At 42.5% G+C, this 24,866-nt stretch overlaps 1 protein-coding gene across 11 annotated transcripts in view; it reads left to right on the top strand.

Moving 5' to 3' along the window:
• Positions 1-24,866, top strand: part of FBRSL1 (fibrosin like 1) — an 866,837-nt gene that overhangs the window by 776,261 nt on the left and 65,710 nt on the right. For all 11 annotated transcript variants that reach the window (XM_075012787.1, XM_075012779.1, XM_075012788.1 and 8 more), the window contains one exon: positions 7,379-7,424. In XM_075012787.1, the coding sequence (XP_074868888.1) occupies positions 7,379-7,424 (46 nt within the window). The remainder of the gene's footprint in view (positions 1-7,378; positions 7,425-24,866) is intronic.

The following is a 24,866-nucleotide window of genomic DNA, read 5'->3' as shown; positions in this document are numbered from 1 at the left end:
CATTCCATAAGAAAGAAGGGCTGTCTCTGCAGAGGGCATTTTCCAGACATTTGGCCCCGAGAGAGAGGTCTGCAGGAGATATTCAAATGTGTTGTGCCATTTGCATATCTTTTGCTGACAGATCTCAGCAATCTAGACACAGCCTCAGTGGGGTGCGTGGAGGAGAGAGGCAGCAAGGAAGGAAGAGAAGTTAGCCGGCCTCTGTCCTGAGTCTCTGACAACAGACTTGTTTGGAGGTCAGGCATCCTGCTGCTTCCAGAGCATCATGTCAGCAAAACCTCTCTTCCAGCATGGGAAGGGCACAACAGTACAGAAAAACTGAGAGATCTGAGTTGTGTATGTTGTAGGATTACAGGCATTGTTGATTCCAAAGTAATTCATCCTCCCTCAGAATGGTTGTGCAGTGGTGGAAAAAATGCTCTGGATTCAAAATGTCATCAATTTGTTGTTTTACTGTACAATACACCCTTCTGTTGCCAACAGAGTAGAGTAAAAAGCCATACATATAGCAGCTAAATTAAAAATGATGAGCTTGATTGACCTGCAGCATATGCATGTGTGTATATAAGTGCAAACTGGTTGTAAAAAAGTTGCTTTGCTTATTTGGTATCAAGTAGTGTTTCACATGTCTATACCCAGTGTCCTGTGCTTCTGGGCTCCACACAGCTCACTAGGGTTGACTCTAGTTCCAGAACTGTGCCAACCCTGAAGAGCCTGAGGCAAGGACCCGGACATTAAACCCAAGAAATCCAGGTTCACTCAAGTTCTGGGGCTACTGAGCAATACAAATTTTCAAGTGGAAAAGGGAAAGATGTGGGATGCCTTTTGGAAAAGGAAAAAAAGGTGTCCTCCTGAAGTTCCCTTTTCCATGACAGTGGTATTACTGCACACACACACTGCTTATGTCAATTAATTTGACTTTGGGGCTTTGCCTGACATTCAGCACTAACAGGATATAGTCCAAGAAGCTTCCTGTTACTATTGAAGCCTCTGTTAAAATGAACTGTCACCCCAAGTGCCCAGCACCTCACAGTTGCTCACTGAAATGGCATTTAATGAAAGGTCAGAATTGTACTGGAAACCTTTAGGCTATTTTAAGGCGGTCACTTTATCAAGGAATTGCCTGTTGAGTGTACTTCACAGTGCAGCTCTCACAGCAGTGTGTAATCGGATGACTGCAGCACAGTGAAAGTGTGTAAAATGGATAGGCACAATGCATTATTTTCCCGTTATTTGCCTTAATCTGGAGTCTTTTCTGACTTCTGGGGTTGTTATTAGTGATCTCAACATTTAAATAGGTATGGCCTTGGCCTGCAGACGAGTGGCCAGATTTTCAAAAGTGCTCCTCCATTTCAGCAACTGGAGTTACATTTTTGAAGGAGCTTATTTCCTCTGTCGGCATCTACAAGAAGATTTTCAGGAGTGCACCGTGCACAGCGGCTCCCCTTACACCATTGTCCACCTGGGAGCTATGGGGTGCGGAGCCCTTTTGAAATCTAGGTCATAAATTCAGTGAGAAGGTCACATGGGATCAGTATCTTCACAGTCAGAGGATGATCAAAAAGCAAAATGTAGCTGGAGTGTGTGATGTGTGTCCTTGTTTATTCTTGCTTAATCCCTCAGCACAGCTGTGTAATATTCCCTCTTGGTCAGTTAATTAGCCCTGTCCCCATCCACAATAGTGCTTCCTAGAAGATTTCAAGAAAAGGTCAGTCACATGCTTTGCACCTCAGATTGATTTCTCTTCTTATGTGGTGCAGTTTGCAGTCATTTTTCTACCTGACTTGGTTAATTGTATTTGTCGTCTTAATGTATCAGAAGTTTGTCGGATGCTAGTGCCGTTTTTGAACATTTGAAAATTTGAATGGCTTTCTTAAATGTTGCATGCCCCCTCAAAATTCATACAGTCATGCTCATAGATTGTTACATTTTTTCTGTACCCTTTTCTTGTTTATGGGCTGGTTTGGGAGAACTCCAAGATACTTTTGCATCTTCCCATATATCTCAATTTCTGTTTCCTTCAGAAAAAAATGGAAAGAAGGAACTGGGTATAAAGCAGGAAGGAGGGACTTCCAGGCTATGTCTACATGTATCAAAATAAAATATTTCAAAATGGATATTTAGAATTATCTTATTTCAAAGTAACACAACCAAATGCAAAATGCATTTCAAAATAGGACATAGCAATTTCAGAATAGGATTTCTGGCCCACTAGTGCTATTTCAAAATAGAGCCCAAGGTGGCATATTTTGAAATAGGCATTATTCCTTGGGGAATGAGGTTTACTTCAATTGAAATATTGCACCTGTTGTCGTTCAGATAATGCAGAAGTTATTTTGAAATAACCGCTGTTCTTTTGAGATGACTTGACCATGTAGATGTAGCTCCAGAAACAACTTGACTCTAACAAAAGCATTAACCACCCTAGATATGGTGAGATTCTCCTTTAAACAAACCTCAGCAGCAGCAGCTCAGAAGAAATGGGTAAAATCAGAAGAAAGGGAGCAAGATAAGAATGAAAATCAGTAGGAGACATCCCCATAATTGGTGAACCTCCAGATGTTTGCAGGTCTGCCCTGGAGGCTTTTCTGCACATCTCCATCCCTTCTAGTTTGGATGCTCCCAAGAAGAGGCTTTTTGTAAGATTTCCAGCACTCAGTTTTGACTGGGTGAGTAATGCTGTGAGAAGACCTTTAAGATTGGCCCCTTGCTGCAACAGAGGCAGCAAAGATGTAAGGCTTCCCAAAAATGAAAATTGAGCTACATTTTAACAGCCTTCTTTCTTGTCTCCCTTAAAGGGAAACGAGTTTGCATTTAGAGCAAACGTTTGGTTCTGGCAGGAACAGAACCTGTCCACTTGGCCCTTTTCACCGTACAGCTTTGCTCTTTGTGAACCCAGTGTTTGGAGCTGGCTGACAGAAAAGCGTCTCGTGGTCAGATGCTTGAGGCACCAGGAGTGGGACCAGCAGAGCTATTATCTGATGGATCAGTTGTATATTGGGAAACTGGTGTTTTCTGCTCCAGGAAGATCTATCCTGCCTTTGTTTTCAGTGTCAAGCAAGCATTGATTCTCTGTTAACAATTTTTTAGTCTGGGGAAGAAAAAAATCATTAACTAGTGGGAGGCCTGCCATAGTTTTATTATGCTGTCTTTTGTTTGATGCTATTGTTCTGTGTTATATATAATCCTTAAATTATTAATCTGTAAAAGGGCCACACCTTTCAGATGTCCTGTGTTAGAAGGAATCAGGACAAATGAGGCATAGATTTTATTATACCTCAGTACTTGTCTTTAGGGAGAGAGGATGTGCTGCATCATTTGTAGTTTCCATCTTTCATTATTAAAGCAAAACCTGCCTTTGCTGGGGCCTCTGTTAGCAGGAGCTGAAAATGTCAGCCACAGTGCCTTCTGTTTGCTGTGAGTTTGTGTGCACAAGAAGCAAGACATTGGGGAAACAGCATGGGTTTTCTTTTGTTGTTGTTTCTGGGGAGAGGAAGGTGGAAAGCAGTTTTATGTGTAAGATTTGCAATAACGTTTAAAATTAAGCCACAGAGCAGGGTAGGTACTTTTCCTCTTTAGAACTGGGGAAGATTGGAGGGCGGAGGGCAGGAAGGAAATAAGATCAAAACAGCAGCGATGAATTGGCAGTTGTCAGCAAGCTCCGATGAATAAGCCAAAAAAAAAAAAGTGTGGTACAAATCTGTGGTTCTCTTAAATGGAAGCTGGAGGGATGTTATAAAGTTTTTTGTGAGATTAGTCTGTGTGAGACCACCTGGAATGCTCTTTACTACCCTATGAAATAGTGTGTTTGCATGCATGTGTGTGCACCTATGCGCACACACTATTTTGGATGAAAAAGAGGCAGGGAGAAGCTTGCAACACAGGAAAAATACAGAGCATTCTATCTCATTGAGAAAGATGTCTTGCCAAAGCAAAAGCTTTAATAAAACGTATCTTCCTCTGGCTGTGCTGTATATCCAGTGCACATAAAAGAGTAGTTAAGAGAAGGAGTTAGTTACTTAAAGCTTGTTATGCCTGCTGGCGTGTAGGGCAGCAACGAAGGTCCTCCTCTTCCACTTTCGGCCATTTTCTCCAGTTTGTCAGCAGGAGCCTAGTGCTCTTAGTAGGGCCACCCTTGTCGGACAGGTCGAAGGGTAGAGACCAGACTAAGTGTGATCCAGTGGTTCTCCAGGTTGGGGGTTTGGCTCAGGGCTAACAACCTGGACCTAGAAAAAGATGAAGTTATTAAAACAGCAACAAAGAATAAGAGAAGGAGACAGGCGCCAAATACACAAGTAGGACTAGAAGTGTCTTCAGTCTACAGGCTTCAGGCTGAGAAAGTCTGCCTGGATCATCCAGTGTTGGGAAAAAAAGAAAATCTGGCAAACAGCAGAAGACTCGAGGGGTACATAAATCATTTGACTCTGAAACCCCAAGACTGACCCCCCCCATTTGTGAGACTGCCTCAGGTGGGCAGGAAGTGAAACAAAGGAAATCCCTTAGCTTCATGCTCCTAAACCAAACACACATACACATGAGTTCTTGGATGGCTTGATCCGTCTATTTGAAGGCTTATAACTGGCTGGATTGCTCTCAGGAGAGGACTCCACTTTATTTAAAAAAAAAAAAACCCCTTCTGAAACATATGCAAATGAATTGCTTGAAACAGCAGAAATGTGGGAGGGCAATTGCTTTAGCATATGCTTTGGTTTGCTGCATTTTTGCACTCATTAGTGGCTTGCTCAGATCCATAGGTTTTTGTGTCTTTAAAGGGTAAGTAATGGAACTGAATGATGTGTTCCGATTCGGCTCCATGTCTGCCTTCCCTAACCTCCTCACTGACTTTAGAGTAATGCCTTGAATAAACTGCAGTGCAGGCATTTAGTGTTTCAGAAGTGGCCCATAAGCCAAAAACAGTACTTATCCAGAAGTAAAGATCTCTATACAAAACTTAATGTAAACACTAAGTAGGAAGGTTTGGCTGTAAAATGTGGCTGTTGTACTGAAAACCATGTTCTGTAAATGCTGACTCTTGTTTTTCTCTGCCATTCTCCCTGTCTTAATTCACTGGTCTTTTACTTACTCCTTAACCCTGTAAATTGCTGCACATTTCTTAAATTCTGACAGTTCTTTAGCTGATGGCTTAATGTTTTGTGGTGACAATGTGAATTCATATCCTTGCTCTTGGCTGAATTCTGTAGAAGTGGACCGTCCTTATGGTTGGTGCAGGGAAATTGTGTTTCAAGATTCCCAGCTCTGGCACTACCTGGCTGGCTGTGACTTTGCACAAGTCAGTGGCTTCTTTTTTGCCACTTTCCCTGTTTGTAAAGTGGGGTAATATTATTTACCCATCTCCAGCGAACATTATGTGGCCAAAACTTTATGAAGTACTTTGAGGCCAAATCCTACATATAAGTAAGTAGGTTTGAGGGAGAAGGTATGTCTGAGCTGCTACATTCAGCCCAAATTTCAAACATCCTAGTGTGTAGAACCCAAGGATTTGGTTCCGATACATTCCTGTGCATGATGGTGAAGGACATTGTTTGATGTAATATTTGGACGAAGGTCTTACTAATGGGTAATAAATACAGACATCAATCTAAACTGTTCTATATGGTGCTGCCTTTGCATTATTTTGTAATGGAAAATAATCAGCCAGTCAAGGAGTAAGTCTGCCCTCAGGTTTACCAAAGCAATGTTGGTGAAACCAGTGTAATTCAAGGCGGAATTTGTTCCACCATCTCCCACAAGGGTTTTGGATCATTTTGATAGAGGGTAATGCAATAATCATACACGCCAAAGCTGAAGTGAGGTGGGCTCAAACTGATTGTTTTGTATAGTCTTCCCTCTCTGTTTTTATAACATGTATATAGCATACAGTATGATCAGTGCAGACTGCGACTTTGGGTTCCTTATAAATAATACCAGCAGAGATGACTCTTTCTTCTTTCTTATTCTGTCTGCTGCACATCTTGTAGCATTTTTACTGTCTCTTTGTGAATCACTATGTAAAATATGTTGTCGTGCAGTACAAATCATAGCGCACTTATCGTACAAACCTCTCAGGGCACCTTAGAATAAAATCAACTTAGTTCAACGCTGAGTTGACGTAATTATTTTGAAAGCAGTGTTGGAGGGGTTTTTTTTAAATATATTTAGCTTCTTCAGCTTTGCTTTATCTCACATCTTTGTTTGGTTTGATGCAAACTTGGAGAAGATGTTCGTAATTATCATGTTGAGACTAGTAACATGTTGATAGTGCCCACCTGTGCCAAAATTCTCATGTCCTTTTCTGTGGACCAGATAACAATCAGCTAGTGATGAATGATAATTTTGTTTATGCTGGAGGAGCTGTGTGTTAATAGCGGAAGAAAGTCATCAGATTAACTAATAAAACCGTTATTTACCATGAAGGTTTTTTTAAATGTTTGTCATTATCATCCTGACTGCAACACAGTGACCCCGATTATAGTGAAGCTGTTTACAAGGTTTAGGTTAATTGGATTTCTTAACTACTTCCCCGAGCTGTGAGGCACATGCATACGGGGTTTGTGGAGTTCACACAGGATAATGCAACCCAGTTTATAGAGAGGCTTCCTCTAGTTGCTTTGTTTCATAACTGGCTCAGTGCATAGCAGTTGCATCTATGATTTGGTGTGATACATGTAACACTTCTATTTGTGCAGCTGCTTATAGCTGTTACTTAGACTGTCACTATACAACTACGATTTGTGTATTCAGTAGGTGAGGAGGCTTATTTTCAAGAGAGATTGGGAAATGCCCTTACTTCAGCTTGATAGCCTTTTCATTTGTATTTTCATATGAAGAATCATGAATAAAATAGCTTGTGTGTTGCATGGGTGCCTAAATAAAAGAGACAGGACGACGTACTTGAGCAAGAACAGGGCAGTGCTTTTATATGCTTTTCTCTCCTCTGCTCACGCCTGCTTATTTTAAATGGCACAAGATTGCACCCTCCAGGTATAATGTGTAACTGCAGTTCTGATGATGTACTCAGGGATCCCAGTTATTTTACGCATTACAAGGGCAATTTCCCTACCTTTTATATTTGCAGGAATGGCACACGTCCCAGTTAACTTAATTTGCTTTTTCTACTGGTCCTATTAGTGACAGGTAACCCTGCTTTTTGTTTAATTCCTCCCTCCCCCGACTATATAAAACTAGCGTTCTAGTTGTCTACTCCAGATCTGAAGAAATGGGTCTTACCCACAAAAGCTCATTATCTAATCAATAAATCTGTTATTTTTAAGGTGCTACAGGACTGTTTGTTGTTCATTCCCTAAGGACTATGTATTTTTCATAGAGACTCCTGTATTCTATTTTAGAATCAGTAACCCTCTCTCTGTTTTATTTTCAGGCTTCTTTAGGCTCTGAAAAGCTGTTTTCCCCTGCAGCAAATAAAGGTAGGTGCTTCGAAGGAACACTTTTCTTATCTTACCCTAAGAAAAAGAAACCCCTTCAATGTATGAAACTACCAAAAACCTTATGTGTAAAAGAAATCGAATACAACAGGAAGCCATTGACGTTGGTCTCACCGTGTAGTGTTGACAAAAAGAACAACCTCATTTTGTCAGAGATTTGCAGTTGGTTATATTAATATTTGCAGCCACGTTATATTAGGATGAGGCTAGATATTGGCCCTCCCAGGTGATAGATTTGTAGCAAATGTCTAAATGAGAGGGCCTGTTGACGAAGCAGGAATCAGCTTTAACTATGCAGAGCTGTCATTCCACTATAATACAAGGCAATTTTGATGTTATTAAAAAATGAAGGAATATTTGTTTAGCTATGTTATTCTCTCATGGATTCAGAGATCTTTCTACCTACCAGCAATGTTGCCTCTAATCTTTTCCATCCATGTGCGAAATATTTATTTTCTGTGAGCACAGAGTTATATGTGAATGTGTCCCATCCGTAGAAACAAGATCGAGCTGGGGATGCTCTACTAATCAGCTGGGCGGCATTTTAATCTCTTTTGAGCGGCTGCCCAAAGCACTCAGCTTACAGGCAGCTGTCCACCTGCATGCAGAATATTTATATATCTGTAGGTCTGAGTCCTCCGAAGTTTAAAGTGCTCCGTATATTGCAGGTTTCTAGCCTATAGCATCATTTAATATTTAATGAGAGTTACCTGTGATATACTCTGGGTGTTGCTAAGAGACGAGTCCTCTTCAGATTTCCTTTGGGAATTGTAGTAATACATTTTTAAATATACCAAGCCCTCCCTTTAGGACTTAGTCTGTCAGTGATATAAGGCTACTCTGGCTTGTTGCTTAGCTTCCTGGAGGTAATCTTGCTCTTGGTTGAATACTGAGGACAAAAATATTTAAGGAACAGTCTTGTAGAGAAGAGTGTTGTGTACAATTGAAAGCATTATGCTGTGAATGGTTCTGCTCTGTCGTGCAAGAAGGCTGACATTATGGCTTTGTAAACTGCCAGTCAGTAATGTTCTGTTCTAGAGTGTTCCTTTGTATTGAGCTGCCGAAAGAAAACTATTTCAGAGCAATAATGACTACTAGGGAGACACAGATGCCTTGAAGGGGAAAAATGAGTTTCATTAATAAGAAATTATAGCGTGAAAAGGTTATTTCAAGAGGACCAAGAGGGGACTTGTTTACCTCACTACTGTGTAGGAATAGGAGCTAGCCAAGGAAAAGCTTTTTGGTTGTTATTACTTGTGTGTCTCTCAGTCATTGTTGAGCCGGCCTCTTCAGAGGCTGTAAGTGCTAGAAAGTCTTTCTTCCGAAGTCCTGCAAACTTTAAATGGCAGACGTGAATGCGGGTGATGAGTGTGTGACATTAGTACGTTGCCAGATCTCTTCACAAAATGATCCCATTTCATCAGGAAAAAAATAGCAGAGGACTAGGAAATGGAACCCGTTGTTATCTCTCCACCCTTTTTCCTTAGGTGCCAAACCTTGCTAAGCCCAAATCCCATACGAAGACAAAATAAAACTCCATGAGCATGAATGAAATTGTGGTCCAGTGATCTAATTTAGAGGATTACATTCAAGTGGCAGCAGGTTCATTGGCTCCTCCAGTTACTGAATCCGATTCTACACACACTTGTCACACACACACACATTGTATCTCACTCAGCAACTTGAGTTTTCAAATTGCTGTCCATCACTGGCTGGCGGAAGAGAGCTTGACAGTTTGGAGTCATCTACTCATTGGTGTTCACGTAGCTGCAGCAGATAATTGTTATAATTCCTTTTCCATGGAGCCAAATACCACCAGGCTTTAGGAATCCAGAGCTGAATTTTGCGGCTCATCTTTAACATCTACATAAATCTTGCTCAAGACACATCTACCAGGCTGTTTGCCAGAGGCTGAGATTTGTGGGCCAGAGTCTGCTCAGGACCAGTGTTCCCTGTAAGCTGAGCTCTTGGGTGGCTGCCCAGTAGAGAGTCAGGTGCTGCCCAGCTGATTGGCCCACAGCCAGCAGCATGTGTTTCTATTGATGGTGCACATCTGCACATGCTTTCTTGCACATAACAAAATTTATTCTGCCCATGGATGGAAAACAACAGAGGCAACACTCTTCAGAACTACCTTAAAACTGGCATGCCCCAGTGTAGCAGTTTTGTTACAAGATCTGGTTGAGGAACATTGGTAGAGCTATGTGGAGAAGCTTGGATGGCACTAAATTCTGATGCCGGTCAATGTTACAAGGCCTGCTGTGTGGATTAGATAGGAGTTCTAGCTCTCACATATGCAAATTAAAACCATTGTTATATGATGAGGCCTTTGTGATGCCCTGTGGGCAAAGAGAAGCTGGTCTTCAAGAACTGACCTTTCAAACCCCATTAGTGAGTTGCAAAAGTTGACAGTAAATCCTATGTTTTCAAAGGTGCAAACAGTAAGGGCACCCAAAGCAGCAGTAATTGTGCAGGAAGAGGATTAGTTAAACGTGCCCATTTCTGATTTGCATTCATCAGTGGTGCAACAGGTTCGCACTAATCTTGTAGGGTTCACATTGTGCTCTTCTTTGAGTATCTGTGTTTCAAGTGGTGGGAAGAATTGCAAGGGTTTACTAGCCCAGCAAAATCTAAAAAGCAAGTTGTGTCACGGGTGGGGAGGGGAAGTGCACTTCAAGCATTGTTTTCCCAAAGCGTGTGCTGCTCAGATGATTGTACATCATTCTTTTTTCATACCACTTCAAGCACTCACTGCTTGTAAACTCTCAATAAGGTTTATATTATATATTTTGCCAGTTGAAGTCTGCATAGGTTAATCTCTTAGTTAAGTTCTCTTGTCTGCATTGTTAGCCTTTTTTACATGGCTCTTTTTTTTTTTCTCCCTGATTTTAATACAGTTAGTGAGATGCATCCTTGATGTAACAGCGTTGACTTCTGGAGAATTACACAAAGGAGGCATTTGGTGCAGTCAATTAATTAGTGTCGTTCTCATTTACCAACAGATCAATAATACAATGAAGTATTAAGATGGGCCCCTTTTATTCTTCCATGTCTGAAACAGTTGTGAAACACAACTTTTTACCATGCTGCTCACCTTGTCACAAGGACTTAGGTGCTGAATCTTTTCTTTAATGTCCCCCGCATGACATTTGTCTTCGTCTCTTTACAACAGAAGTCCGTGTTGCTCTGCACCTCGTTTGACACAAGTTGATATGTGACAATGTGACAGATGTACTACAGAGTAGTCAGCATCCCTGGAACATTTGCCATTATGCAGGAAAGAGGAGTTGTCTTGACCTGCAGCGACCTCAGAGGTCACACAGCTGTGAAATAGACTGAAGTGAGCTTCGAGATTCCTAGAGAGAGAGTAAAGGCCCCCCACAAAAAAATAATAATTAGAAATAAAAAGCATAAAGGCCCTAATCAGCTGTTACAATATTATAATATTTTTCTTCTCTTCCCATGAGAAACCATTTGCTTAGCTGACTTGTGATCATGGTGGAGAGGGACTAGGATGCTCACTGCCACGGGTTCTGTTGTTCATCCTTCCTACAAATAAATGGGTCAAGTAATGAGGGCCCATTTGTTCTGACACCCTGTTCTTCTCATGCCAGGTCCTCACAGAGAGGAGAAGAGAGCTTGGAGGGACCTGAAAAACCACATTGCACAGGAGAGCAAGATCAAAGCTCTATGCTAGCCAGGTCTATAGGAGACAGAGGGGAGAGGAAAAAAGAGCAAGTGCCTCTGATACAAATTCAGTTTTGTTTGTTTGTCAGCCTGAAGCAGATCAAAGGAGCATTCACCCATAAAACACCCAAAGGAGCCTCAGTTTGCTTGGGGTATTGATATCTGGGGTCAGTGTTCCCTCTAATTTTTTCCCTCCACAAGCAGAATACATTTTGCTATGTGCAACAAGGCATGTGCCGATGTGCACCACCAGTAGAAACAGATGCTGTCCACTGGGGTGATTGTGGGTGCTCTGCTAATCGCCTGGATGGCACTTTAATCTCTCCTGGGCAGCTGCCCAATCTGGAAACGCTGCCTGGGGTGTTGAGTTTTTTAAGGCAATAATGGCGCACTGTAGCTGCTGGTTCACTCTTACACAAGTCCCTGGTTCTTACCATTTCACTGAAGGTAAAATGACTATGTCCTGTATTCCATGCCTATACTCTAAATGCTTTTCTTCTTGGTGCCAGGCCATGCAGGGCCAGCCCCATTCTATTTGTTTCGGTGAGGTAACTGGTAAGGTGCCAGAGGAAAAAGGAGAGCTTTCATTACCAATAAGCCTTGAAACCAAGCTCCTAAGGCTGAGAATATTCAGAGAGGTCTGAATTCTGTTGAACTCAGCTCCATCTGAAGCCCCCCAGGAGTACTACAGTGTGTAATGGGCTTCTTAAAATACATGTTTCGTTGGGGGATTTAGTGCTGATGGAAGGTTCCTGGTTAATTGGCCTGGAGAGAGAAACCCTTTATCCCAGCAGAGCATGGGTAGCTGCGGTGTGAGCTTCTCTGTACCATACACACACACACCACCACCACCACCACCACCCCCCATATTAGTGTGCTTCAGTCCCATCCTGGAGTAGTAACTTCTGGAAGTGAAATGGGAAGTCGGTGTCAATGTCCACTGAATCCGTGGCACCTCTTCAGAAACTTTCTGCCAGGTTGCCAGATGCAGTTTGGTAAAATGACTGCCTGCACAGCAGGAACCAGACTGAGTGCAGCACCACAACTTTGCATAGGGCCCAAAACAGCCATCAGTGAGCATTAGGCAGCCCTTATGAGCTGTGGGTCCTCAACACCTCCTGGGATCAGGCAGAGACTTCAAGTTAGGCAGGCAGTGTTGTCTGATGCATAGAGTACCTGACTGGGAATCCACATTCCTCAGATCTTTGTCTAGCTGTGCCACATACTTTCTGGATTATCACTTAATCTCAGTGCCTCTTGTTTCCAGGCTTGGTTAATTAAATGTTTATAAAGTGCTTGGACATCCTTTGATAGGTTCTTTGAAGCATATAGAATATAAAAGATTGTTTTCACTGTAATAATAAGGGAAAATAGCTTTTATTTTGCCGGGGTTGGGGGACCTTTGCTTTTATCCATTTTTTTTCTTCAGACAAAAAGTGCTTACCATGGACTCTCATTTTTCACTGACCTTCTGGGCATAGCACACTGGAGTATTACCTTTCATTGTGAACTGTCCATGTTCCCAGAGCTCGAAAGCATACCGTCTGTGTCTTAACCCTTTGACAAGAGGGAGCCAAGCTTGGTTGACGTGCAGGCTGTAATTGTCAGCCACAGCATACCTTACAACAACCCCCGCCCCTGCAGATTAATGCAATTTACAATTCTTTGAAGTTTCCTTTCTTTATTTTTTGTCCTCCTGACCACACAACTATGCCGTGGGCCAGCAAGAGAGGTTTGTTGTTAAAAGACAACTCTGAGTCCTGACGAGCACTTCTGAAACAGAAGAAGAACTCCTGTTCCTTTGAGATCAATGCTGCATAATTCTGTTGCCTTAAGGAGACTGTCTCTCCTTTTTCTCTTCTTTATTTTTCTTTCCCTTCTGTGTTAAACTGTCACACTAAATCATTTTAAAAGCTAGAAATACAAAATCTCCATTGTAGCATGTGCTGTTAAAAACTGGTGCTTATTATTGCAAGAAGCAGTGTGGGAGCTACGGTGGAGTGAGCAACCAGGGCTGGAAACAGATGGTTTCTTCACTGAGGGTGTCTATTTGAGCAAGTAAAGTGGAAACGAGCCTTAGCAAGGCTGCTCTTGAAGTAAGATACTTTGCACAGTTGTGAGGCATTATTATGGCATGGATAAGGCACTGAACTGGGACTCAAGAGAGATGGGTTCTATCCAGGGTTCACTGTAAGCTGAGCACTTGGGCAGCTGCCCAGGAGGGATTCTGGTGCCACCCAGCTGATGAGCAGAGTGTCCACAGCCACCCACAATTGGCAGTGTATATTTCTATTGGTGGTGTACATCCACACATGCCTTGGTGCACATAACAAAATTTATTCCATCCACAGATGGAAAAAATTAGAGGGAACACTGGTCTATCCCAGCTTTGCCATTGATCTGGAGTGAACTTTGGACAAGTCCCCTCACCTCTCTGTGCCTTTCTTTCTGCTCTCACTTTTCATTTTGTTTTTGTTGTGGGCTCTTTGAAAAAGAGACTTTCATTATGTGAGCCTATAAACACTTGTGCTCCAGTGTTACCTGTCATCTCTACGTGCATAGTCGTAGTACTACATTGTAGAGCTTTTCATTAGATGATCTTGCTGTGCTTTATAGGCATTAAACAAGTCTTCTCAGGCTCTCTTCAGGGAGATAAGTAGCAGAGGGGTGTGTGTGTGTGTTTAAATTGCAGCTTTGAAAAGCGTAGTGAACTTGTTCATGCTCATACTCAAACTCAATGAAAGAGCCAGGAATACAGATACCAAGGGTTCTGTCTCTGATTCTTAGAAGTTCTTGCTTCCCAAGTTGTAAAGTACTCAGGTTTTTGATGAAATTCCTCAGTCAGCATTTTCTCTTTGCTGCCTGTTAACCCTAGTCCAATGATGTTTGCAGCAGGAATTTAAAGCTGATGATTTTTAGAGTCACGTCTGCAAATGAGAGTCCACATTAATTGGAGGCAAGAAGCAAAATCTTTAGCAGAAGCATTAGCAGTAGTATACCACCTAACATGCACTACATAACCAGACTGCTCATCAAGCCCCTCCCCACCAGTTTTCTTAGCTCCTTTGCCACAAATCTCATGTTATTTGGTGTTTTCTTAAAGCCCCACTCCCAGAGTCATGTGATTACATGAGCCTGTTTTCATGTTTAAAAATACTACGTTTCTAGTTTACTTGGTTACCGGAAAAAAAAAAAGTTTGATAATTTGACACTCCACTAAACGCTCAGAAAGCAGGTGGCGATTCTAAAGAACCCCAAATATGTTATGTTTGGAAGCCTCATTCTTTAAGCCCTTCTCTTGATTTTTAATGCTTTTTTGTGTGGAGGGGCAGTGGGGGAGGGAAGAGAGTAGAGGGATAGACACCAGGATCTAGGATATAATTGGATCCAGACTGAACTATCCCCCTGTAAAAATTGTAACTAATCGAACTATTCCCTTAGCTTAATATGTTAGCTCTCTGGCATCCTTGCATATGTATGCCTATAGAATGTGTAGTGGTCTGGAAAGAAGGAGAGCTCTTTATTTTTTCAAAAACCATCTGGGTAACCATGACAGTCGCACAGGTCAGAGCTACTTAGTTGCATATTTTGAAAACAGAGTAAGAATAACAGCTGTTGAGAGTGTGGTTCTGCAGGAATCCTTGCGTTGCTCAGGCATTGACCAGCACTCTGCAGTCTATTCATGACTGGTAACCCGTCTGTGTGGGGAGAGAGAGGGGGTTTCTTTCTTTCCCATGTAAAACTTATTTAATAGCTCTCTCCACCATGGTCTCTCTCAGTAGTGGGCCCAAGGAAAATGTGAGAATAAAGACCATTTTCTAACTACCACTGTTCAATTTGCTTGGAAAAACTTGACTTGCAGAAATGTCATCAGATGAGCAGGCTGCAGAGAGGGGCTGTTTATGATGTTAATGCTGAGACAAATTTACGGATGTCTAACATAAGTAGGCACATTCTGCTAGTACCATCTCTCCCCACCCTCAACCTCATTTAACACAGACACCTCCACTGTAGTCTGCCAGGAGTGAGCTAGCATAAAGCTTCCTTTGTAGTGTCCGGCGACAGCCAAGAGGTGAAAAGTTGAATTACAAACATTTCTAGACCCTCTGGTTGGCGTCACGTGTGTTGTTTTGTTGTTTTAAGGATATGGGGGTCTGTAGCTATGTTCCTGCCAGTGGGAGTGGAATGAATAGAAGCAATACTGTGAGAGATAAAATGTGTTTAATTATTTATTTGAGTATTACAGACTGAAATTGCTTTTTGATTTAAAGCATCCAATCCATGGATATATTTTTGGAGTGTTGAGAGAGAGACACACACATAGGCGTGCACACAATTGCCTAGGGGAACATAAAAGTCTATTTGCTCAACTGCTCTTCCTCCACAGGATTTGTTCATTTCCTTAAATATTTTAAATTTTAAATGCAGCTTTGTTAAATATTATGGAGAGCTAACGGCATGCAGTGCCTTACCAGGAAAAATAAAATAAACAAAGTCTTGGTTGTATAAATGTTATGAAAAGGATGGTTTATTTTCTTTAATTATAGTTTTTAAAAAAAAAAAAAAGTAACAGCAAAGAAAATTATAACTAGCATATTCATGTATAAACTGTAGCGATTCACTAAGCAAATTTTAACTCTCTCTGAGTTCATGTAAAAGTAGCTAAAGAGACCATCAGATTATAAACCATAAATTTTTAAAAAATAATTCATGCTGGCTACTACTAACAATTTATATGACTCAAGCAACGTGATTTTCAAAAAAATCAAATATACTTGCATCCCTTCTTCTGTTTGCGTACTTCTTGCATTTCTCTCTGGGTGGTCAATGAAAAAATAAACGAGTCAGTTTCCGCTATTGTTCCCAGTTGATTTCTCATTCCAATTCTAGTCTCCTAATAGACTGCGATTGTTTAAATCCAAATACAGCCACCCAAAGGAAATAACTGTTTTAAGAGTTGTTTTTCTTGATTATTTTTAAGCTTGAAAACACTATTCGTATTAAGTTTTACAAAGCTTTTGCTAACCAGAAAAGGAACTGTGGGGGCTAAAACCATCATGCTCCTTGAAATTAACTAGTGTCTTCTCAGTGTGAGAATGTCTGGAACCAGTGTATCATGTATGAACGCCCTTCACCATCTGAGGAAAGCCTGGTCCGGTCCAGGCCTGTTCCTAGCAAAATAGGTCCTCCTTCTCTCATGCCTTGACATGGTGCACGTGCATTCTTTATGCATGCTGTACAGGGGATTTGTGATCTTTTTCTAGCTCACTGATATTCCTTTCTCTGCTCTGCTTCATCTCCCTGCTCACACTTCTATTTGGGAGAAGCAGTTTGACAGGTGACCAATACTAAGCTGTCCTAGGTTGTGTAATAGCCCATCAGGGACTCCTGCAGACACTGTAACCCTGTGTTTCATGAAAGGTTACTAGCAGAGCAGAAGCCAGACAGACAATCAACAAGTAATTTGACAAGTCAGCAGGAGGGTAAGGAGGTGGGTGTAAGGGGGAATGTGGGGCTGACCCTGAGGTCATCCTGTGTTTCCCTTGGTGCAATCAGTGAAAGTGATCAATGAGACCACCGTGTGTTCTTTAATTGCAAATGGATCTGGTTGTTCTTTTATCGACAAAGCTGGTGTGGTCTGTAATTCCCAGCAAGTCACTGACCTCCAGGAACCGGGGCTTTGTAAGCAGCAGTTTCCATTAGCAAGCTGTTTCTTTGCCCCTCCCCGAAGGGCCTTGGGGCTCCCTCTCATCATCTGGGAAGCAGAGGGCCTGAGGTTGGTGAACGGGCCACTTGCTCTCCTGATCCAGCCGCGTGGCAAGCAGTAATCCTTCATTCTCCGCAGCAGGTGGGGAGCGGATGTGCTGTATGTTCCAGTAATTGATTTTCATATTAGCTTCATGTGAAATGTGTAAATCTCTGTGTCACAAACTGCAACCTGGCCTGGCCCATCTCGCGGGAGTGGGGCAATATTGAGGGGGCATCCTTCAAGCCCTGAAATTTTCTACCACTTTATTTCACCTTTAAATCATCCTAGACACACCCCCACACATTCCAACCCTGTCGTTCTGGCAAATGAGGGCTTGATGCAGTTTCCTGTAGGGAATTTTAATGCTGTCCCTGAGCTGGCTGAATGCATTGAAGCGTGAGTGATTCCCTTCTCTCCTTACTCCTCACAGTTCTGACTTTCTGAGTAGTGTGCCGGAGGCTTTACCAGGCACCTGCAAGGGGCCAAGAAAAACTTTTTGTGTTTATTTTTAATTTTAAATAACATTTTAATATAATTTTTTGTGTTTATTTCAAATCATGAATTGAATTTTTTGTTAAAAGGGGGATTGAATGATGGTAAAGAAGAGGCGAGGGGGCGTGAGGGTTTCTCGAAAATCAAAAGATGGACGTGATGCCGAAAAGTCTGGGAACCACTGAGATCAGCCCTGACAAATGTTTGTCTAATCTGCCCGTAAATATCTCCAATGATGGAGATTCCACAACCTCTCTGGGCAATTTATTCCATTGCCTAACCACCCTGACAGGAAGGTTTTCCTCCTGTCCAACCTAAACCTCCCTGTTTTCTCTTTTCCAAACTTAACAAACCCAGTTCTTTCAGTCTTCCCTCATAGGTCATGTTTTCTAGATCTTTAATCATTTTTGCTGCTCTGTTCTGGACCTTCTCTAGTTTCTCCACATCTTTCCTTAAGTATGATACCCAGAATGGCTTAATCGCCACAGAGTGGAAGAATTACATCTTGTGTCTTGCTTACCACGCTCCTGTTATAATGTTTAATTTTTTTGGCAACCGTGTCATGCTCTTGACTCCGATTTAGCTTGTGCTCCACTCTGACGCCTAGATCTCCTTCCTAGACAGTTACTTCCCATTTTGTTTGTGTGAAACCAATGTTCCTTCCAACGTGGAGTACTTTGCATTTGTCCTTATTGAATTTCATCCTATTTACCTCAGACCATTTATCCAGTTTGTCATTTTCAATTAAATTCTGTCCTCCAAAGCACTCGCAACCACTCCCAGCTTAGTGTCATCCTCGGACTTTTTAAACGTATGTTCTATGCCATTCAGGGCCAGACCTAACTCACATGGGGCTGCAGGGGGGGTATGGGGCTGGCAGGTGCTCCTCCCAGCTGCTGTGCCCTCCCACGAGGGGCAGGGAAGGCTCAGCGGGTCCGCGCTCCCATCTGCGAGGCCGCTCAGCTGCAGCCCTGTGCCTCCCCCTTCGCTGCATGGCAGGCGCCCGCTGGCTCCAGCCCCGCACGGGATAGTCCATTTCAGCAGCCCCTTGAAATTGCCAGCCACAGGCAAGTGCCTGGTTCACCCACCCCGAGGACCAGCTCTGATGCTGTTATCTAAATCGATGAAGATATTGAACAGAACCAGTCCTCGAACTGATCTCTGCTGAACCCTACTTGTTATGCCCTTCCACCATGACTGTGAACCATTGATAATTACTTGCTGGGAACTGGTTATGCACCCACCTTATAGAAGGCCCATGTATGTTGTATTTCCCTTGTTTATTGAAGGTAATAGGAATGGTACCCTGTAGGACAGTTCAAAAACTTGTGGAAAGTTTCTCATTCTCCACTAATTTTCAAAAATTTTTATAGATTAATTTTTATAAACCCACTCCTTATGTTTCTGCAAAAAGCTCTTGGTTTCATCACTAGTAAATTCTACGTGTCTTACTAAAAAAATGTAGAGTTGTAGCTGTCTTTCTCCAGTGAAGTGGTCATTAACTTTTTATCCTGTGGAAATGTAGCAGCAGGGTGAGCTACAAATCTAAGAAGTCTTGGATAGAAAAACTACATTTACCAATATTGTAAAATATTACCCCTTCACTATCACAGACCCTACATCTTGGATGTGTTATAGAAATGTTATTTATAGAACATCACATCATTACTCCTGTTGTTGGTTTTATAACCTTCTTCCGACTCCCCTCCAGTGCTGGGTGCTGAAAGTAACTTTGTTTGCAGTGCAGGTTGAACCTCTCTAATCTGGAACTCTCTCTTCCAGCAACATTCATGTTCTGGTGTGATTTTAGTTCGCTGGATGGCCACTTACGATGGGTGTAGCCAAGTTTCCTATGATCCCATGGAGTAAGTTTACAGCCATCAGGTCTGGCTTTCAGTGTTCTGTGCTGCTATTTAGCTCTAATTTACCCCTAAATATCTTCTAACAGCCCAGTAAGCTGTGCAAATGATGGTAATGTGCTAGAGAATATTGACTTCCCCTGGTCCAGCAAATTCTCTCGTTCAGCACCAGTCAGGTCCCAAGGGTGCTAGAGGAAAGAGGTTCAAGCTGTAGTCACACTGATGGAATTAAGAGGTTTTCAGCATGGCAAAACACTATGTTTTTAATATGTTGTGTGGAGATAGTTCACACGTTTCAGAAGCCTGAAAAAAGTCAGCTCTGCGGTCATTAAAATTGAAATTTGTTTCAATTAAGTGAAAACATCATTGTGTATGCATGTCTCTTGCTGCTTGTATCTTTCAAGGTCAAGCCCAGGGCTGCCCAATGAGAAGTGAGTGGGGTGGAAAAGAAGTAAAATTATGTAATTGTCAGTTTTTCAATCTCTCATTTTGCATGAGGCCACTTAAATCTCAACTCACATAGTTTTGGTGGTAGACAGACATCCCCAAAACTGCATCTGCCGCCGTAATTTGTGCTCAATTCATGTGCATCTGATTGCATTCACTGATGATCCAGTACTGGATCCAGCATGTGGTTCCTGACAGTAAAGACAGCTTGTTGTTTGTTGTGGCTTTGTACCTTTTTCCTGTGACTTGGTTTGGAGCCGGCTAGGAAGAAATTTAGAAGCAAGGAGCGGCAACAAAATTAGATTGAGATTAAAGTTCAACAGATGTAGTAATGAGTTGATGTTTGAACACCAAGCTGCTACAAATACCCTGAACCCTGGAAACCTGTTTACCAAGCAGAGGAGATAGGAGAGAGCTAACCTCATGGAGGAAGATAGGTAGGTTCTAGGGGTGAGGCTTCCAAATGGAAGGGCTGTCTTTGTTCAGTTGACCTTTTATGTGGCTGGCCTTTTGCAGACACTACTGATGTGGTCCAGGGATAGAGGTTTTACAAAGACCCTGACTGAGTTTAACAGTTGTATGAACATCGAATGTTCTTTTATATATTATTGAACCAGCAATTAAAGTCAGAAACCTGAAACAGACAGTTAGTGTGACAATTAAAATTTGTACTAGTTGGTTTAATAGAGGTGGTAAAATAGATAATTGATACTTTTTATAACCAATTCTGTGGACACACTAGACATTTTGATTCAAAGGTTTCTGTGTTACAGGCCAGATGCTGTCCTGGACTCTGGCCTCTTTGTGCCATTCCAGCAGCATAAAGACATAGTAAATCTGCCCTAAACAGACAGCTGAATCAGGATTCCCCCCGACCCCAGCACAGCAGGACACCGGATGGTGTAAAGCCTGCAGAATCAATGCTCTGTCAACTCTATGGCCTAGAGGCGGTGTCTCAGGAAAGGGAAGGAACATGGCTCCAGCAATACATGGGAGCAGGGTGCCTTGTTGCAGGTCTCTGCAGTCTGGTATGATCTAGAGCAGCTCTGAATTGCACTGCGGTCTGGAAGCAAGCTCTGGTGCAGCTGAGATTGGGCCTGGGATCCTAAAGTCAGTCCAAATAAAAGTATTGGATTGTTTGCTCTGCTCACTTTTTCTTCAGGCAGCTATATTGCTTTCTGTCCCTCCCCACACTGCAAAATCTGAACATGGAAAGGTGTGTGTGTGCACACGTCCCACTAATTCAGGGGCATTGTGTCCATGTTTTTGGTTCAAACCAGTGCCTGCCACAAACATTTCCTTCACTGAATAGAGTCAACGATGGTAACCTCTTTCTGCATCATTTTCTTTGGCGTAAACCTGCCCCCCGGGTGTCCCTGTGTAAAGCGCTTCTTGCTGACTCTGCTTCTGTTGCTGCTGGCAGACTCACCCTGTCATGCTTCTGATCAGACTCTCCCACCACAGAGGGTTAATTTTAAATAAACTGAGTGGGAGGGTTTTGATATGGGAGAGTTTTCCTGTCAGGCAGTGTTAGAAGAAGTGTTGCAAAAGAGGGAGGCTGGGATTAGATTTGAATTCATTCCATCCACCCTAACCCCCACCCAGCCACCCCTCCTTTAATGTAATCACCCTGACTTTGTTTTCGCTCAAGTATTGACCGGCAGCGCTACGATTCTCCTACATGCGTGCAGGAGCCGCCAGCTCTCTCTAACTCAGATAGCAATCGGGATTATGGAGTCCGCCATACAGGGTGCCAGAAGAGCTCTTGATTGAAAAGATTCTTAACATCTCTGAGTTGTCTCTGTCCAAATTAGACTTAATTACCTCCCCTCAGTGCACATTCCTGAAAATGCTGTATAAGATTCCTGGAAAACAAGTTAAATAACTTTTTGATGCAGCTGACCGCTGTTGCAAACCATAAGCGTATCGTGGTGAGCTGTGGGGTTGCCTCTCCACTCCCAAGTACATTGAAACCCAGGATAAACACACTAGTCTCCTTCCAATTATAATGCACAACAACATTGGCCTCCTTGGAGAGCTCACACAGGGTAGTTGTTTTTCCCTGCTCTGTAACTCATTTGCTCCAGATGCTGTCGCAGGCTGTTAAAATCGGCTGTTGTCACAAGCCAACAAGGGGGTCCTTGTCAGAAAGGGCTGAGCAGCCTCCTGTCCTGACAGACACACTCACTCTCCCTGATTGGTGGGGAGAAGGTGAGAGAGCTTTGTGTTCCTTCCCTTGGTACTTCTGCCCCCACCACCAATTCACAAGCTGACTATTAAATAATTAATGCGTCCAATGGGATGAAGGAAAGCAAAAGCTGTTGTGTGCCAAAGTTTTCTCTGGCTCCAAAAAGCACAGCTCACAGTGTATTCTGGCACTGAAGAGCGAGTTTTCTTCCCTCTTCCGTATGTGTGCTGGACAGGGAAGTGGTGTTCCCAGCCCAGCGGGGGATGACTGTTATTTCAGACCAGCAACAGGGGAAAAGGAACAGCCTGTTGCCTGATTGATGTTTGTTTTTTGTGGACAGACCCCAAACCTTCATTAGAGACAGGAGAGGAGGGAGCGGGAGGGAGTGCTCTTAAGGAACTATTGTACCCACACACAAAAACTACTCTGCACTTTCTTTGACTTCTGTGAATGTCTCAGCTGTACTGTTTTGGCCTTGGTGACTTTAAGAAAATACACACGCTGCACAGAAAGTTCAGTGAAGGCTTTTGGAGGAGGGGGCAATCCAGCTGGATTTTACAGTAATGAATTTCAAATACGTTGATCCTCTTTTCTCTTTGGCTTTCAGAGAGGAACATGGGGTTTCAGGGCTTGTTTTTCTGCATAATAAAATTTTCCCCTGCCCCCTCCAATAAAGCTCCATTTTCTGCCATCTGTAAATTCTTAACATTCAGTTTGCATTGAAGTGTTAATTCTTTGTAGATATCACATTTTAAAGCAGGAAATTTATCCCTGGGCCAAAGACAAATGCATGAGGAGAGGAAGGGAAGCTAGCAGAGATTTTCTTGCTGCCATGCCTGGGATACAAGGAACAGGCCAGTAATGGGTATGTCTGATTGCTTTCCAATGTACTAATGGGGTGTAGTCTGTCAAACAGAATGCCTGGCACCCCCACATCTGCTTATGAAAAGCCCCTAGGTCACATCAGTGAAGAAGTAAGGGAAGGGAATGAAGTTTACATGTTTGTTTTTCTATGAGAGCTAGGCTTATCTCTTAAACTTTATGGAGGGAGATTTTCCAAAGCACCGGTAAAAGTCAGGTATCCAATGCCCACTGATTTTCAATAGGCATTAGGCAACTAACTGCTCTTTCTCCCTTTGCAAATCTCCCAGGTTAGTAGTACGTTGCACTTACAGAACCTTAGCATCCCAAAATGTTGTAGAAAGATCAGTAAGTCCTAGTGCATGCATTTTCCAGATGGGGAAACAGGCTGCCAGATCTTCTGATTCCTATTTCACTGTTTGGTCTCTAAACCATGTTGCCTTCAGCCTTTTGTTGGCTCTGCAGAGCCTGCAGAATGTGTTGCATTTGTTTCCAGAGCCTTCACCTGTTAGTATTCCAGGAGTTATAGGATCATAGTAGTAAGAGAGGTAGAAAAAGGCCAGTTGGGTATTATGAGTTTTATTCCCCTCCACAGAAGACAGATCAGCTGCTAAATTGAAACTGAACTAGATCAGTTACAGGATGAGTTATATGTAGAATAAAGAATTAGCAAAACAGAAGCTTGAAATTGCACTAAATGGTATTAGTAGTACTTATGGGACCAGATTTTCAAATTATTCTGCATCCAGCAGCCTCAATTGAAAAAATGGGATCTACTGGGGGCTATGTGCCTGTTTGGAAATGGAACCCCCTTTGTGTGCTATGCACCTCTGAAATTTTGCTCCCACAACTATAAATTCCCTCAGAGTGCTTGACGGCAGTGCCCTTCTCTGTGGTCAGAGACAAATCGCGTGCAGCTACATGATGCTAAATACACCAGTCATACACAAAACTGAGGTTTATTCACTGCACGGTCTTCAACCTAGTGATGTGATATGGGTTGGTGTCACTAAGACTGAATATACTTCTGGGGTTGTCTCAGGGAAGAACGTGCCATAGGCCAATCCTTCCTCAGTAAACTGACCATGTTGTGTTTCTGGAATAGTTATGCTAACTTAGGGCTGGATTCTGAAAGGGGCTTCTCAGCCACATGTCAGAGTAATGGAGCAGTTAGCCTTTGTGCTTGTGTGATGAATAACTTGATGGAAGGTTGTAAACAGGCTGCCATGGTGATCACTCCTCCTCCGCACACACCCCCCCAAAAAAAAAAGAAAAAAAGAAAAATTATATAAGGGATGTTGCGTATTTCTAAAAGGTCCATGAGCTGGAAGCTCTGTGTGGTAGTTTCATTCAAAATCTTTTCTTTATGAATTAACTCTTCAGGAAAAGGAAGTTGTATTTGGAGGAAATTCAAGTCCCTTCCTTGTGGAGAGAAATCCAACATGAAAAAGGGGAGAGACTGGAGACCTTTCTAGGTTTCTTTTCATAGGAAGAAATATTGCTTCCTTTCAACTCTTGAACAAACAACAGCAGTGGCCACATCATGGGAGAATATCTCTTCAATCACATTCAGATAAGTCTGCATTCTAATGTTAGCTGTTGACCCGGAAGTGTGTGTGTACAAGTACACACACACACACACACACACACCTGGATTCTCTCAATTGTTCCTAGCAGAGGGTTGGGCTCCCTCACACTTGGCAAAAATTCGATAGCTACTGACACAGAAGGATAATAAAAGATTGTTTGGGGTTTGGCAGGAGTCCTTTTAATTCTTGATCTTTGATCTCTGCCATTACTTTCCCTCTTGTTGTCTTTCTCTTCTTTAAAGTGCTGCAGTGGAAGTAAGGAAGAGAGAGGCCATTGTATCATAGCAAAAGCTCGGGGAAGGACGAGGCACTAGCCAATTAAAATGATGCTGTTCTCTCCCCACCTCTAGGAAACATTCAGTCTTGAACTTTGACGTAGCAAACTCGGCTTGCTGCAGTTGTGCCCCAGAGGTCATTTCCTAATTAAATTTTAAATGTTAAGCTTTGGAGCCCTGCAAATCCACAGATACCCAATGTACATCTGCAGGTATCTGAATCTGTGGCTCAGTTTTGCGGAAGGGGGAACAAATGTGACTGTGCAGAGCTCTATTA

This window comes from Carettochelys insculpta, chromosome 18, assembly GCF_033958435.1.
Source record: "Carettochelys insculpta isolate YL-2023 chromosome 18, ASM3395843v1, whole genome shotgun sequence".
Lineage (NCBI taxonomy): Eukaryota > Metazoa > Chordata > Testudines > Carettochelyidae > Carettochelys > Carettochelys insculpta.
The sequence above is the reverse complement of the archived record's forward strand: the minus strand, read 5'-3'. Positions and strand labels throughout refer to the sequence as shown.